Raw genomic sequence first — 15,346 nt, 5'->3', positions numbered from 1 at the left:
GTGGAAAAATACAGTTTCTGAGATAAAATTGGATCTTGCTTCCCCCATTTCTCTAAGTACCAAAACCCTGAAGTATCTCACTGGCCACTACTGGCAAACTGAACTGATTACTGGCAACACAGGAGAAGACAGTTAGTGTAGCATATATACTTGTGGAGGAAGATGCTACAAGGTATCCCCTACTCCCCAACCACCTCCCCAAAAATGCATATGACATGGAAGTGGCCAGGGGCCCAAGTAAGCTATGGTATGAACTTTCAGCTTTATAGCTAATACAGTTTCCTGGGATGTGACTCAATGAACCTCAGGCTGAACAGAGCTCAGAGCCAAGTTTCTCAACTCCCTGGGCAAGTATTTTAGCCACAATGCTATTAGGCAAAAGCAGGAAACGCTACGACGTCTAGCTATGTTTTTTTTTTTTTTCCAAACCAATTCAAAACTGCTAGCATGCCTCAGGCAAGCTGAGCACATATTTATGGGTAAGGCATCTCTTGATATACAGGTATCCATCATGTCTTTAAGCTCTGCTGCAATTCAGATTTAGGCAGAATTTAGCTATATCATCCGTCTCCTCAGACTAGGGCCCTTCAGAGTATGCACAGTACATAGCACTCTAAATGCCCAGAGAATTTTCAGGTCAACCAGACAGGCTGCCTAGTGATTCCAGGTGCCTGGAAACAGATGGTGCTGCAGAGGAAAGGCATTCCACATTGCTGATCGGGACTTGCATGCTGGATTCTGTTCAGGTCCCAAATTAAGCAATCTGAATCCAGCCCTTAGAGACTACAACTATTGACTTACCCTTTTGGTCATCCCAGGCCAGAGGATTATGCAGTCTCAACCACTGTACACTCTTGACTTAGGGCAAAATGTCAGTGTTTATCATCTCCTCAAAATGATTACTACTGATCAGCCTTAGTTTATTCTCTCCTGCATTTCAAAATAAAAGAAAGTACTAGTCATCTACTGGCACTAAATAATAAGAGAGAGCAATGTCCAGGGTTAAACAAGAAAGAAATTCAGAGCTGCACATTATCAATATACTTTTGGTACCACAGTACATTTGGACTCAGTGTGAATTCCTTATTGATCGCTGCGGCTAGACATTAAACAGGGAGTGCTGATGCATCAAGCAAAAATATTAATTGCCTCTTTTATCCATCCGCTAGAACATATTACTGGACAAAACACAGAAAAGGAATGAGTCTTTTGATAACTTTATTTACTTAAAATCAGTAAGTATACTCGGTAGTCTTCCGTAAACTGTGAATTAATGGTTTCCTGCATCTTCTCTACTAAACATCAGAGAACTCACAAAAAGGATGACTTCAGGAGCCTTCCCCTCACTGGAGAAGTAGATACTGTCCATCTTCTCTACCTGTCTGCCTGTTTTAATGGAAACTGGTAGAAATTTCACAGCTTCAAGATTCCTGCCTCCAAGTTAAGTACACTAAAGCACATTAGCAATGCATCCAGCATTACAATCCAGCACAACTAGAAGTGTCAGTGCATTAGGCCACCTGACTGAAATCAATTAACTCAAGCTTCTAACAACTAAAACAATCTGGAGAGCCATGAGTCAGAAGATTTACTTTACTCATTTTATATTAAAATCTACTTTGCTGAGACAATGAAGATAAAGGAAGAGTAGCTTAGGTTTTAAAAGCTAACTATTCAATTGCCACAATATACCCACATGAATGTTCCTGAGACTTAACTAAAACGCTCTTTGGCAGTTGCATTCAGTTTCCAAAAGTGGTCTGTACCAAATAGTTCAAGAAAATTCAAAATATTACGTTGGATGAATGTAGCAGGTCCCACTCATTGCCTCAGTACTCATAGAGACACAATAATCTCGATTTATCCATAACTTATGGATTTTTGCTTATGCTTAAACAGTAGACAGATAAGGCTTGTAGGTCTAAAACTTGATCTATAATTTGCTTTATTTTTGTCTACAAGTTAGAAAAACCCATGCTCATCAGGCCTGCTTAAAAGTACACTTTTACCTTTTTCAATAGCCAAGGACTGAACAGCAAAGTGGACTATTCTCAAGAAGAGAGGAAAAAAAGAAAAGGCACAGACAATGGAATAACCTGAGTCTGACCACAACCAAATCATATTCCATAATGAAGGTAAGCGTGTGAGTGCAAGAGCGAGAGAGTGAAAGAGAGCAAGCACATGCAAGTGAGAGAGATTGCCCTCTAGTGTTTAGTCTCCAGAGGTAATAGCATAAATGGTGCTAAAGGTATTCTTAAACTCTAGTGCTAAAGGCCCAGTAAATGTCTGCAAAGCTGAATGACAAGCATTCTTGGCTGCACTAATGTATTCATGGTGGTCAGAATTTCACATATAAAAGGCACTAACGACAACACAGGGATTCGACTTGGCTTCTTCCTCCTGCATTTACTGACTCTGTTGGGCTGGTTTGGACATAATTTTGCATACCACAGATACTAGGACTTACTGAGATTTAAATTACACAAACTTACTTTCAAGAGATTGATAAAAACGTACCTCTTTCTAAACTAAGCAAAAATCATTAATAGACTATAGTCGAGTATCTTCTTTGAGAACTCCATTGACCTACTGGCAATATAAGCAATACTGGTGACAGCAGATATTGCGTGTTTTGATCATTACGGAGAAAATATGAATAATTATTATAAGATTACATGAACCTGCATGTATTAACAACCAATTTCAAATGTTCAAATAAAAAAGCCATTTTTTGTTAGCTTAAGAATGAACAGACTACTGTTAATAAAGCTAGCAAATCGAAAATCCATTTATCTGCAACCTAAAAACTTTCATAGTATTTCTCCTTAGTTTACTAGGACCTATTTATAATAAACAACTATTTCTTGAAAAAGAAAAGAAAAAGGTAAAGCTCTAACAAATCAATTTTTCACTATATCCCAAGCAAATACACTGGACCACAAGTCTGCTTTAGTCAAGTCGTCTATTCTGCCTCTCCAAATACAAAATTTTAAAGCTCAAAAATGATTTGGTTTTTGTTTTGAAAAGCATTACTAATAAATCCTATGGGCAGAATACCATGCTTGCATTTCAAGAATTTGATCAATTAAATGCCTGAGACTTCCTGGAATTACAAAAACATTTATCAGTTCTAAGGCACTGCAATAATGCTTCAACAGACTTAATCTGAAGGTAAATAAATTATTGTTATAAAAATCAGGCACAGTTCAAATGTGTGCATGCAGATGGTGGGGATAAGGTAACAGAGCAGTATTTAGTGCTAATCTTCTATACTCGTTAGTAGCAATTCAAGTTACTACCAGTCAGCTGTATGCTACAAGACTATTGTAATTTTAGACACACCTCTCTGATTTACATATATATGCCTTAGTATTAGTTATGCATGTCTAATAAATGTGTATTTGTGTATGTAAAATTACTCCTATTCTTATTCCAGCAGCCCATGGCTTAAGACAGTCAAACGTCCTTTTTTTTTTTTAAACTAGATTGTCATTGCTTACAGAAAAATCTTTAAAAATAAAGAACAAGCCAGTACTTCAATACAAAAAAAAAAAACCACAGGGGGATGGTTCCTCATTCTTTCACAAATCAAAGGTCTGTTGGAGCATAATAAAATCATCAAGAGATACAGACACAGGGATAAGATTAGCACTTATAAACTTCTGAACGGAGCAAAATGTTTCGTAACTATAAATCTTGTCATTTAACATTTGTCATTCCCATTGAACATGATAATGAAGAGCAAGCGCAGTTTGTTCCGGTGTAATGGCCTTCTAATATGTGAAGAGAAACGTCTGCCCCTCATCCCTTCCATGTAATACGTGTCTTCACCTGTAAGTCAACGGTGTTCAGTGACTCAGAAGTGGAGCGCTAATATCGGGATCAAGCTCTGAATTAGCAACAGCCATTACAAGGGCGGGCGGGGGGCAAGCGAGCGCGTCTACAGGGCATGGCTGTCCTGCTAATTCACTGCATCTGACCTACAGACTGTTCCCAGTGGCCTCCTTCCTAGAGTCAGCTTGGCAGCAGGCGTATGGCCAGATGAAAGCACTCTTCTCTCTTACATCCCTCCTCTAGCACTTCACTCGTCACATAATGGAAGCACTGCCTTGCTCACGACAAGGCAGCGGTCAAGATTCCTCCCTCTCACCCCATGAAAAATGTGAATAAACCACACCCAGAATCATTCATCCTGTATAAAACATGTTCCTTGACTGCTTTTAAACTATTCAAAAACAAGTTGATTGAAAGCAGGCTACACTAGACCTTCCTTGTGGCCTTTTTCAGCAGGCAGAAAGAGACCTACCTCTGTGGAGGTCTAATTCAGTAGGTCTGGACACATGAGCTGAATGTAACTTTGAAAGGACAGTAATGTATTCGGATGAACAGACAGTTCAATGCACTTATGGAGATCAGGTCATATGTCAGGAGAGGACTGTGGCATATAGTCATTCCTGCCAGAGTAAATTATGTGAGAGTGGTGACTACACAACAGGCGCCTGTGATCTAATCGAAGACTGACAAAAGAGCACATAAAATATTCTTATTGTCTTTCCCATTACATATAGTGATCTATCAAAAACTATAATAAACTTTTCCAAAAAGCAGACGACAGAAAAGGAAACACCAAAAGAGAGAAGAAAAAAATAAAATAAAATAAAAGGGCTGATAAATGTTTCAAATTATCTGCTTTTCAAGTTACCAAAGTCTCCAGTTGACCTGAAAGGAAAATTTGAAGAGGGAGAATGAACTCTAAGGCCGGAAAATATGAAAAGGCAAATACTGCTCCTCCTCCCTCTTCCTCCATAAAAAGTGAAAACAGATTTCACAACACAGAAATAGCAGGAAACCTTATCTTTGGTTCCCTATAAACATGCATGCCGATGTCACGGTTACCTACCAGTCGGGTACTGCATGCCAGTCAGTGAATATTCCACCTGTACACTGAGCACCACATTCAATGAGATGACCTGCAAGGCTGGGAAGATGACACACATTCAAATAATTAAGTATTTTGTAAAACAAGGTTTCACAAATCCAGCCTGAAAATATTATAGTACAATGAAAAGAACGCTAAATAACAGAATACGCTAAATTTTTTTTCATAAGCATCCAGTACTATGTTTACAAACTTTGCACTAAATATGACTAAGGATTTTGAAAGTCTAACCTAAGAAGGCTTGAAAAAACTAGAATTCTACATGAAGGAACAAATGAACTTTCTTAAAAAAAAAAAAAAAGTGAAAACAGTCTAAAAAGACATCATCTGACACCAAAATTTGAGTGCTCGTTTCCAAAAATCTTCATCAAAATTCAGTATTCTGGTTGGTTTGCATTGTTAACAACTAAACACGCAAAGCCCACTTTTAATCAAGAACTATAAGGTCTCAATCAAAAGGTGAAGGACATCCCTGAACTATCGTATTACGATTTTCAAATCTTTGATTGCCATATTCTGTAAATACTGAATACTTAAAAGAGCTATGAGAGAAATCCTGCTCTCTCTAAACCAAATGGTTGCTCACTATATCTCCAATTCACTGGAGCCAGAACTTCTTTCCGTATTTATTCTCGAGCCATAGGAGCTCCAAAATACTACTACTAGGTGCACTTAGATCACCTAAGTAGTCATTCATTTTTATGGACTTCAATACAGTAAAGGTGATGCAGAAAGTTAAATTAGATAAAGCAGATTTTTACCCTGTACTTTCCACATCCGATTCCTAACCTTGGGATTTACAACTAGTTTTGCAAAGGGGGATACTCACACTTAGCTTCTGCAAAACCATATATGGATGCTGACCAATGACTGAATCTTTCCTTCTGTGCATGTTTGAGGACAAGAGCTGCTGCCATCTCAACTAGTAACAGTGATGCCCAAATAGGAAAAGCTGGGAACCACTGGTCTGTACTGTAAGACTTCACCTCTTTTGACACAAAACGGACAAGAAGAAAAAGTTATGCTGTTTAATCATTCACTCTTTCCCTCATTTTGTTATTTTAAATCGTTCCAAAGTGAAGTTTTTATGATTTCAGTTCCAACAACAGATTATTAAGTGAGCCTAACTGTAACATTCCAACAAATGAAATCAGTAATACGAGCACTTAGGGATTTTGCACATTAAAGATCTGTCATTCTGATGTTATTTGATATCGAACATAATTTTACCCATTTCCTCTTATATCATTTACCTTCCTGCAGCTAATAAGTCAAATTCATCCCTATTCCAGCCAAACTAGAAGAAAAATACAAATATGTTACATATACAACATTTTATACAATACAGGAAACAGCATATAGTATGTTCACTGCTCTGAGCAACAACACATTGTACATATTTTCTAAGTAACTGCAGAAATCTGAACAACAATCTAACTAGTTGGTAGGAGCTGCAGGTGGATTTGAGTTGCTACACTGTAAGAGAGTAAAAGAGTTCCGATGTGTTTCAGTTTTCCTCTTATTAATACGTCCAAACTAAAATAAATTCTCAAAGTCTCATCCTCTTCATAATACTTTAAACGGACGACTTTCAAAATCTTCAAAACTTGCATATACTATAGGGTTAAATATCTAACAAATATGTTGTGCCACATAAACAAAGCACTATTTTCCCAATTTTTGAAATTTATCAGTTCCTGGATCACTACTGGTCCGTGCAACTACAGATTGTTTTTATAAGTTCAATGTAACGCAAACAATATATTCCTTGTTTCTTACTTAGGATTTAACAGAATCCACCATAAGACATAAATAACAGATAAGGCCTCTCTAGAGTAAATAATATATGCTGGCAACTGTTTTGAGTATATAAATAGATAGGAATAGAATAAGAAGTCATAACGGCAATTATAAGAGGGGAAGTTTAACTAGAGATTATACAGTATTTTATATGCATGAAGTCAAATAAGTAATAAGTTTTAGAAAGGACATCTGTAACTAGACATTAACATGTATCCCAGTATATTTGTAAATGTGTACCAAAAGAAATCTTGAATGTTCCACAACGTGTGGTCATTCAAAAAGGTGTACATGCTATTAAAAACACTGCAGAAAACCACATACCCTGCCTTTTATTATTTCTTGAAACTGAAAGAATTTGAAAAACGTCACACTGAAACTCAACTTCTTCAAATAAAACTGCTTACCCATTGAAAAAGGCCACTGTTTTAGACCACCTCACAAGCCTTTTCCCCTAAAAGAAAACGAGATCTACAAGCGCCACCTTGTGGTAAAGAAAATTATATGTTTCTTAGCCTTATGCACTAAATTTGAAAGTGGAAGAAGTTAAAAGCGAAATCCTGGTAAGACAAGGCAAAATTCCCTGAACTTCATTGAGATGATTTCCAGTTTCATGGTATATACATGTTTAAATATTCCTGCCATAAATTTAGAAGCAGTGAAAGTTGGTAAAGCTTCATGCACGTAAGCAAAAAAAAAAAAAAGAAAGAAAAAAAAAGTTAAGAGTTCACTATTTTTATTTTTGCATCTTTATTTTCATAAGGAGCAGAAACATCTGACAATGATTACTGAATTCCCATACGTTCAGCATCATATGATAATTAACTTGAACTTACTGAATGAATGAGGGGTCCCAATACAATCCCGCTGTCAACACATCTACCAGTCACAACAATATCAGCTCCAAGGTCAAGAGCCCTGCTTATTGGTCTTGCTCTGAAGATGACAAAATAAAACAATGTGCGTTCTCACTTTTTAAAATGCCGTTTAAAAACCAGTTGCTTGCCACAGATAGGATAAAAATCACTTACATGTCCTGATCACATAAATTAACGATCAATCAGTCATTTTGTATACACAGTGAGTGTTTTTAAAAATAACATCCACCACTCTAAAGAAGAGCATTGTAAACTAATTATTTTTGAAGAAATTGAGGCAACAGATATTCCAGATTAGTTAGCCCAGTCAGAATTAGCAGTGCTTGAAAATATTCATCCAGGTGAACTGCTCAAGTTTACACAGAAGGTTAGTAAAAAATCTTTGCCCAGAACGCGCGTCTCCTGGCTTCTAAACCCATGCTCTGTACTGGATCCTTCTATTCTTCACGAAATAAGCAGCTTGAAAACACACACCACATTATTTGGGTGCTTTTTAGAAAAATCTTGATTTTGTTCTTAAGTTTCTATAAAGAGACTTAGTCCTGCTCTTGTTAAGAAAAAGGTTAGAATGCACAGAAATTATCTTAATGATATAAATAACCTACAAGGTAAATAAATACATATGTAGCCAATCCTACATAGACTAAAGGATATTAGCCAGATAAATAAGCATATATGCAGTATACCAGAAGAATTTATACCTCTGAGCACAGTGTGAAGTAACAGTCACTGGTAAGCAGCATAAATAGGATTTCTGCATGCAAATATGCAGGACAGTGACACAGCAACTGCATAACTACCTTTAAAAAAGTAGTATATGTCACTAAGTGTAGCAGCAGTCTGGATCTTATTATTAAAGATGTACATGAGTTCAGTCTGCAAAATTTATAATAGTCCAAATCAGGAGGGACAGAAGAAACACTTCAGAATCTACATCTCAATGCAAATTCTTCAGGTGGAGTTTACATTCTGAATCAAAAATAAATCAACAAAAAACCACAACCAACCAACCACCCTCTCAAACTGTAAACACACCTGACTTAAGGAATTAAAAAAAACCAGATCAATCTGCAGAACTTACAGATTTTACCCAGTACGTTATGATTTCAAATTGTTTTACAGGCATATATAAATTTCCCTTTGCTTTACAAATAAGCCTCCACTGCTGGTGATGTCAAAGAAAAATGTAACTTATGAAGTACAACTAAAAGGACTAAAGGACTGGTAGTAGCTTTGCATTTCAACTCATCCGAGAATAAGCAGTCCATAAAGAAATGTTCACTGCATTAGAAAATAAAGAGCAAGACTCTCCTTTCTCTGCTGTTGTAGCACTTGTTGGCAAAGCTGAGCAGAAGCAGAATTTTAGAATGCATTATCCTGATAACTGGTCTGCTTTTGTCCTCTCTGCTTTGAGTTGGACTTTTTTTTTTTTTTTAAATCATGAATAAAACATGACTCATTCAAGATTGGAGTTAACACTTTCTTACGGTTATAAATATTAATCATTATTTCTTAGACCTCAGTTACTTATGATCCACAAATGTTGTGAATCAAAGATTAACAAACAGAAAATCTAGTAACAACTATAACAGGAAACACTAAATACAAATCGAAAGAGTAAGCTATTAGAAGATCTTTGTTTTATAGAGAAAAACATATTTTGTATTAGATTAGGGTACAGTCATACCCTGCCACGTGCCAGTGATGCATTTCTAGAAATTGCCGTGACAGTGACACAAGAGAGAGCAGGGCAGTTTTTCCCCAAAAAAGATTAATGTAATAATTAAGGGGTGCTGTGTGTAGGGACTTAAGAAATACACAGAAAAGAAATACAGAAGGGATGGTATATAGGGCATAAAGGGTGAAAAAGCAAAAGCAGGATCACCAGGACTGTCAACTGGAAGAGATGCTAGCTTTTGGGAATGCCTGACTCTTGGCCATTTCTCAGTCCTTCACTTTTGATAAACTTGATTTACCTTGATTCCTCTGAGGAAACTGATGACGACAATGCAAATGTCATAATTTGCACTTGCAATGTCACCATTCACAAACAGGCAGTTAGAACACTCGCACTTAAGAGGTTGTCAGGAGGTGTTCAGTATTTTGAAGAGAGCACCTAACGTCTTTCACAACAGTCATCTGTTCCAAAAAGGCAGCCTCCAGAGTTTCAAAAGCACAAAATCTGACACACAAATCAGCCTGACATACTGCAGGCTTCTACAGCATTCATCACGTGTCAGGGTACCTCAGCTCCCGAGTTGTGTTTCTCTAGGGATGACAATCCTGAACAACCCCGCTCCATGAAGTGATAGGATACTCTGCATATGCAAAGGGATTTGGGGGATTGTTATAATTAAACTAGTGATTTTAGCTTGAACTAAAACCTGAAGAGTCTCAGGAGATGTCATGCTAAAGAGGCACAACTGGCAAAGTTCTAAATTAGAAAATTATTTAGAAGCAATAAAGGAAATAAATTTATTTTTTCTGTTTGCTTTAATTATGTAATGGACAACTTTAAATACTAGGTTGTTCTACCTACAAATCAAAATCATGTCACGTAGTCAATATGTTACTCTCCCTCCCACCCCAATAAAAACAACTTGTTTACGTAACTCACCCAAGGTACACATTCATGCTGTGAACGCTCTCTGGAAATTGTTTGCCACTCTCTAAATCAGTGATACCAGCTCCTTTCAGGTTCTCTTTCTATTAAAAGAAAAAACAAAACTCAAGTCTATGAATATCTTGTAGTATTTACTGTAAACCTTTTATTGATTTCAGACAACAGATCCACTTTGTAGCAACTCTTAAGAAAAGCATAATTGTTGGAATTCAAAACAAAATACAAATCAGTTCAACAACTTGCAGCTTTAGACACACTTTTAATCATAGTGTTCCTGCACACTGAAAAAGAAATCAGTCTTTAAAGAATGCAAGTGCATTCACAGATGATCAATCACAACGAGCGGATATATTCTTTAGGGTTTCAAACTGTCTTTAATTCCTGTAGAACTGAATAAATCAAACCACACCAAAAAAACATGTCTGCTGTAACAGCAACGGTTGCACGGCCAGAAAACAAGGCTAATACTGTAGCTCCAGGCAACGCTTTGCTGTTTTCCACAGTACACCTTGTTACCAGAAAGACCCATTTGCACGCGAGTGTGTTTGTCTGTGCATGAGGCAACTGGGCAGACTAGGGGATCCAGAGGCAGGCAACTGGACTGACCCAACGTCTAGGGCTACTTTCTGGCAGGGTCCTTAGAGCATACATGCATGCACGAGACAGAGCGTGAAGGTCTGAGAACCAGCAGCTGGAGCAGGGCTGCACACCTTGGGAGCTCACACGCCCAGGTGCTAGTAACTGGGAAGACCAGGTGGATCTAAGGGCCAGCTATTGGACAGACTGAGTGTCCGAGCTCAGCTACTAGAGGGATCATCCATATTGTATATATTTTCCACCAGTGAGCTTTTATCGTGATCATGTGGAGATGGGAAACAGATTAGGTCACTCATGCTGCTTGTGTTTGCGTGAGTATTGTCTCTTCTGTATGCGCTGAACCATGTGACTGGCTTGTGTGTCTGCCTAATTTGTGTGTGCGTGTGTAGATGGGTGTATATGCAACTTAACACATATATGCACACCTGTATATACATGTGTGTATGTTTCTATACACATCTATGTGTGTTTGTGTGCATATATATATACACACACACGAACATATACAGTGTGCACATGCACCTATGAGAAATACATGCTCAGCCTTGCCAGTGGTTGGACTTATGGACATGGAGCTGCAGCAGCCTCACCTCTATCAGACTACCAGATTCGGCAACTCCTAACAGAGCATCAATCAGGTTAGAGAATAGTTGACATTTTATAAATAGTAGAACTTTTCCTGGACACTTCTCAACATATTGACCTGGAATATTCATAGCACCTTGACAACTTTTCTGACAGCTGATCTTTCTTTTTGAGATCATTTGATAACATTAATTTTTTAAAAAAATTGTTTTTTAAAGTGTATTTACCTTCAACCTTTTCTCCAAGTATTTTCCACCACCGTTATCACTATGATAATTAGCTGGTAACCTAGCATTAAAAAAATCCTTCTGTTTCTATTGAATTTAGTATACTATGGGTAAGGACTGAAATCTTCAAAACTACAAATAACATTTCCTACTGTCATTTATGATTTTTGGTGTCAAAACTATAAAGTTATCTCTAAAGCTGTATTTTGCTCATATCAGTTATGTACCGACAATAACACAGAAAACGATCCATTTCAGATCAGAGATATCCATGCCAAGCTCAAATAACAACCATTCCACCATCATACCAGTAATGAACTACTGGACCACTGATGTTACGCTAATTTCAATAGGACAAACATTTCTTGAAAGAAAGTCAAAGTATTGCACATAATTTGTGAAGAAAAGTTTATTCAAACTTCTTCCGTACTCAATCCCATGCAAGGACTAATCAGAGTCTATGGAAATTAATAATTTGTCAAGTTGCAGGCAGAGATTGAACTGTAGCTCAAACCTATCACCTCTTAAATGTTACCAATGCATAGAATGGTTTTCATGGTATCTTTTCAGGTACGCCCAACATTTTTTGCAGAAACAGATTTTATACAGGAATGAAAGTCCTTTAAAATAAGACCAAAAAAAAGCCACACACTTCCTCTCTAGATTTCAAATTCTGTGAAGAGATTCAAACTTCAGCTCTCCCACTTAAAGCTACCTTACTGGATATAAGCAAAGTAACAGCAGGTAATGAGTGCAAACTACTAAAACCAGCCAGGAGGCATGAACACTTGGAATACGTGGTAACTACACCACATCTTAGTTTAAGAGATTAGGTAGGCATTATTATTTAGTTTAGACAGAAGCAGTAAGTAACAGCACATCCTATAGTCTCCTGAAGAGAGAGAAGACTTTAAATCAGGGATTCAAAGTCTGCTTCAAAAAGGCACACAGCAGCAGACTGAGAACGAAATTCACCCCTTTACACACCAAACAAAATGTGTCAAAGATTATTTTCATGCATTAAAAAAAAAAAAAAAACAAAATGAAGCAGCAATTTTTAGATGCTTTTAGCAGTAGAAAGATACTGCATAAAGATGCACAAAAGAAGTTCTCATTGGATAATAAATGCCATCTTTTGCTATAGAAAAGAACTTTCACAATTCTACTAAGCCTTAAGACAAAGTAAAATACCTCACTCATTAGGTCATCTCCAGCAACAACGGCTATTTTCAAGTCAACATCTGCTTTCTTTGCCACCTCCTGAAGGGCAGCCGCACAAGCAAGTGGGTTAATTCCTCCGGCATTACTGATGACGCGAACACCTAAACAAAAAAGACAAGCCAAGTTCAGCAGCATTAACAATCATCTGTATTTCAGACACTTAAAGCATGCAGAAACACAAGCAAGACATCACCTCTGCAAGGTGTCAGACATCTAATCACGTAGCGCATTAAAATTACATTGAAGTATCAACCTGCATTATACTGTGAAATAAAAGGATTGAGTCGCTGTAGAAGGGTTATACAGCAAAATAATTGCTATAGATCATCTTGCATTTATACACCATCTCTTCACGTATGGAAAGTAACTGAAGAGACACAGACATGATGAGGATAAAACAGACAGCGTCACAACAGTTCCCACAACCACAACGTTTGACATTGGTCGTTCAGAGCAGCTGTGCTCTTCATACTACTTCATTTTAACAGATCTATGCATCTATATATAAATTGCAGACTGTATTGGAAGCTTAGGAGAAATAATTCACTTTTTCCTTTCAAACTGAGTGAGCTACGAAAACATACTAATATAAATGGCAAGAGAAATAAGTGAGCAGAAAATAAGTAACGTTTGTATATAAAAAGCTAGAACTATTTGGGAACGTTGACAAGTTTTTAGTTTGTCAAAACAGACTTCAGACGTTTTCAACGCAAAGATTCGCAGACAAAGTTATCTTCCACTCCCGAATTAAAGCTAGAATAATAATTACATGGAGATACGTGTATGTTTATACTTACAGGCAAGCATTTTAAATTGACCCAGTTCAAGTGTTACCACTAGATTTCCACTTCGCACTTGTCAAAATCAGGGATGAGACTTCTGCTGGTGTTTAAAATATTATTCTCAGAGAAGAGCAAAACGCGGGGTGGAAAGCAGCTGCTTCTAGTTAAGACGCACTAAGGAAAACACATCCAAACGACGACTGAACGTCACGAACATACGCACTCGCGCGAAGAGCGGCGTACCTTTCCTGTGAAGGTCTTTTATGTAGGGAGCCACTGCGGCGGAGACAAAGTCAGGAGCGTAACCCAAAGCCTGAAACAACAACAAGCTGTAACTCGCTGTTATGGATAAGTCAACCCAACCCCCTTTTCGTGGCTGAGGGGAGAAAACACTGGCGAGCAACCACTTCTCGCAACGCTTACGTAACGCTGCGGAAGAGGACGCGCTCGTTTTCACTCGGGACCAAGTAAAACGCCCGGCTTGTGAGAACAAGCAACGGCATGCGAGTAGGAAAACGCAGAAGCGAAGGGGCCGCTTGCCCAAGAGGCGGGCAGAGGCCGGGCGGAGCCGGCAGGGCGATGCAGCTCGGAAGGGGGCCTGGCAAGGGCCGCCTCCAGCCTCGCCCGGGGGCGCTGGGCCCGGGGCGGCCCCCCCCGCGCCGCCGGCCGGCCCCGGCCCTGCGCCGGGAGCCGCTCTGCTTTGGGGGCCGGGGCAGCCACTGCCCCCGGCGGGCGCGTTGCCAGGCCCTGACCCTCGCCGGTCCCACCGGGGCAGCGCCGCAGCTACTTACGGGCGACCCGGCCTTGGCGGCCGTCAGCAGCGACATGGTGATCTCGGAGAGGTAGTCGAAGACGAGGAAGTCCAGCTTCCCTCCGTACAGCAGCTGCGGCACTGGCGGGCGGAGACGCGCTGGCCGTGAGCTCCCACCGCCCGGGCCCCTCCGCCCGCCGCCGCCGCCAGCTCCCCGCCGCCGCCAGGGCCTCGCCGCCCACCCGCTCCCGCCGCGGGGCCGCTCTGCCCGGGCGGCGGCGGCGGCGGCGGCGGCGGCGGCTTCGCCCCGGCCGCTTACGCAACGCGGCGGCTCGGGGCGCTGCGAGCTGCCGCCCGCTGCCCGGCCCGGCCCGGCGGCCCCCGGGCTGCCGCCGCCGCCTACCTGCGGTCGCCGTGTCCCCCCAGAAGCCCGAGGCGCAGCCGATGCGCACGGCGCCGCCCGCCGGCGGCTCGCACCCGCCGCTGCGCCGCCTGCTCCAGCCGGCCGGGCCGGCGGCGGCCCGCAGGACCCGCGGCCCCCGGCGACCCAGCAGCGCGGCGCAGCTCATGGTGGCGGCGGCGGCGGCGGGGCGGGATGGCGGCGGCGGCAGCGGCACCGCCCGGCTCCGCCTCCCCCGGCCCGGCCGGGCTCTGTGGGGCGGGCACCGGGGGCCTCTGGCTCTCCCCCGTCGGGGCCGTGTCGGATCTTTATATTGTAAGTGTATGGTGATGAGCGGCGGCGATATGGACGTAGAAAGGAGCCACCTTGAACATACTTCAACAAGCACTTCTGACGTTTGTTCGTGTCTTTTTTTTCTGCCGGGTGCACAGCCCGCGCAGGCGAGCGTCGGGTTGCACTTAGGAACGATGCCCTGCGAAATCTGTCACCCAGGAACAGAAATAAGAGCTCCGCCGAGATCGCCTGGGCCCAGACTTCACGCTA

At 40.6% G+C, this 15,346-nt stretch overlaps 1 protein-coding gene across 1 annotated transcript in view; it reads right to left on the bottom strand.

Annotated features, from left to right (window-relative positions):
* Positions 1 to 14,972, bottom strand: part of LOC104145627 (uncharacterized) — a 68,765-nt gene extending 53,793 nt beyond the window's left edge. The window contains exons 1-8 of the mRNA XM_068941048.1: positions 14,807 to 14,972; positions 14,444 to 14,544; positions 13,896 to 13,965; positions 12,841 to 12,971; positions 10,235 to 10,323; positions 7,576 to 7,675; positions 6,193 to 6,236; positions 4,901 to 4,978 (exon numbers count right to left, since the gene is read on the bottom strand). Coding sequence (XP_068797149.1) covers positions 4,901 to 4,978; positions 6,193 to 6,236; positions 7,576 to 7,675; positions 10,235 to 10,323; positions 12,841 to 12,971; positions 13,896 to 13,965; positions 14,444 to 14,544; positions 14,807 to 14,972 — 779 coding nt within the window. The remainder of the gene's footprint in view (positions 1 to 4,900; positions 4,979 to 6,192; positions 6,237 to 7,575; positions 7,676 to 10,234; positions 10,324 to 12,840; positions 12,972 to 13,895; positions 13,966 to 14,443; positions 14,545 to 14,806) is intronic.
* Between the last annotated feature and the right edge of the window lie 374 nt (positions 14,973 to 15,346).

Source organism: Struthio camelus, chromosome 4 (genome assembly GCF_040807025.1).
Source record: "Struthio camelus isolate bStrCam1 chromosome 4, bStrCam1.hap1, whole genome shotgun sequence".
Taxonomy (NCBI): Eukaryota; Metazoa; Chordata; class Aves; order Struthioniformes; family Struthionidae; genus Struthio; species Struthio camelus.
This window is presented reverse-complemented; position numbering and strand designations above follow the sequence as displayed.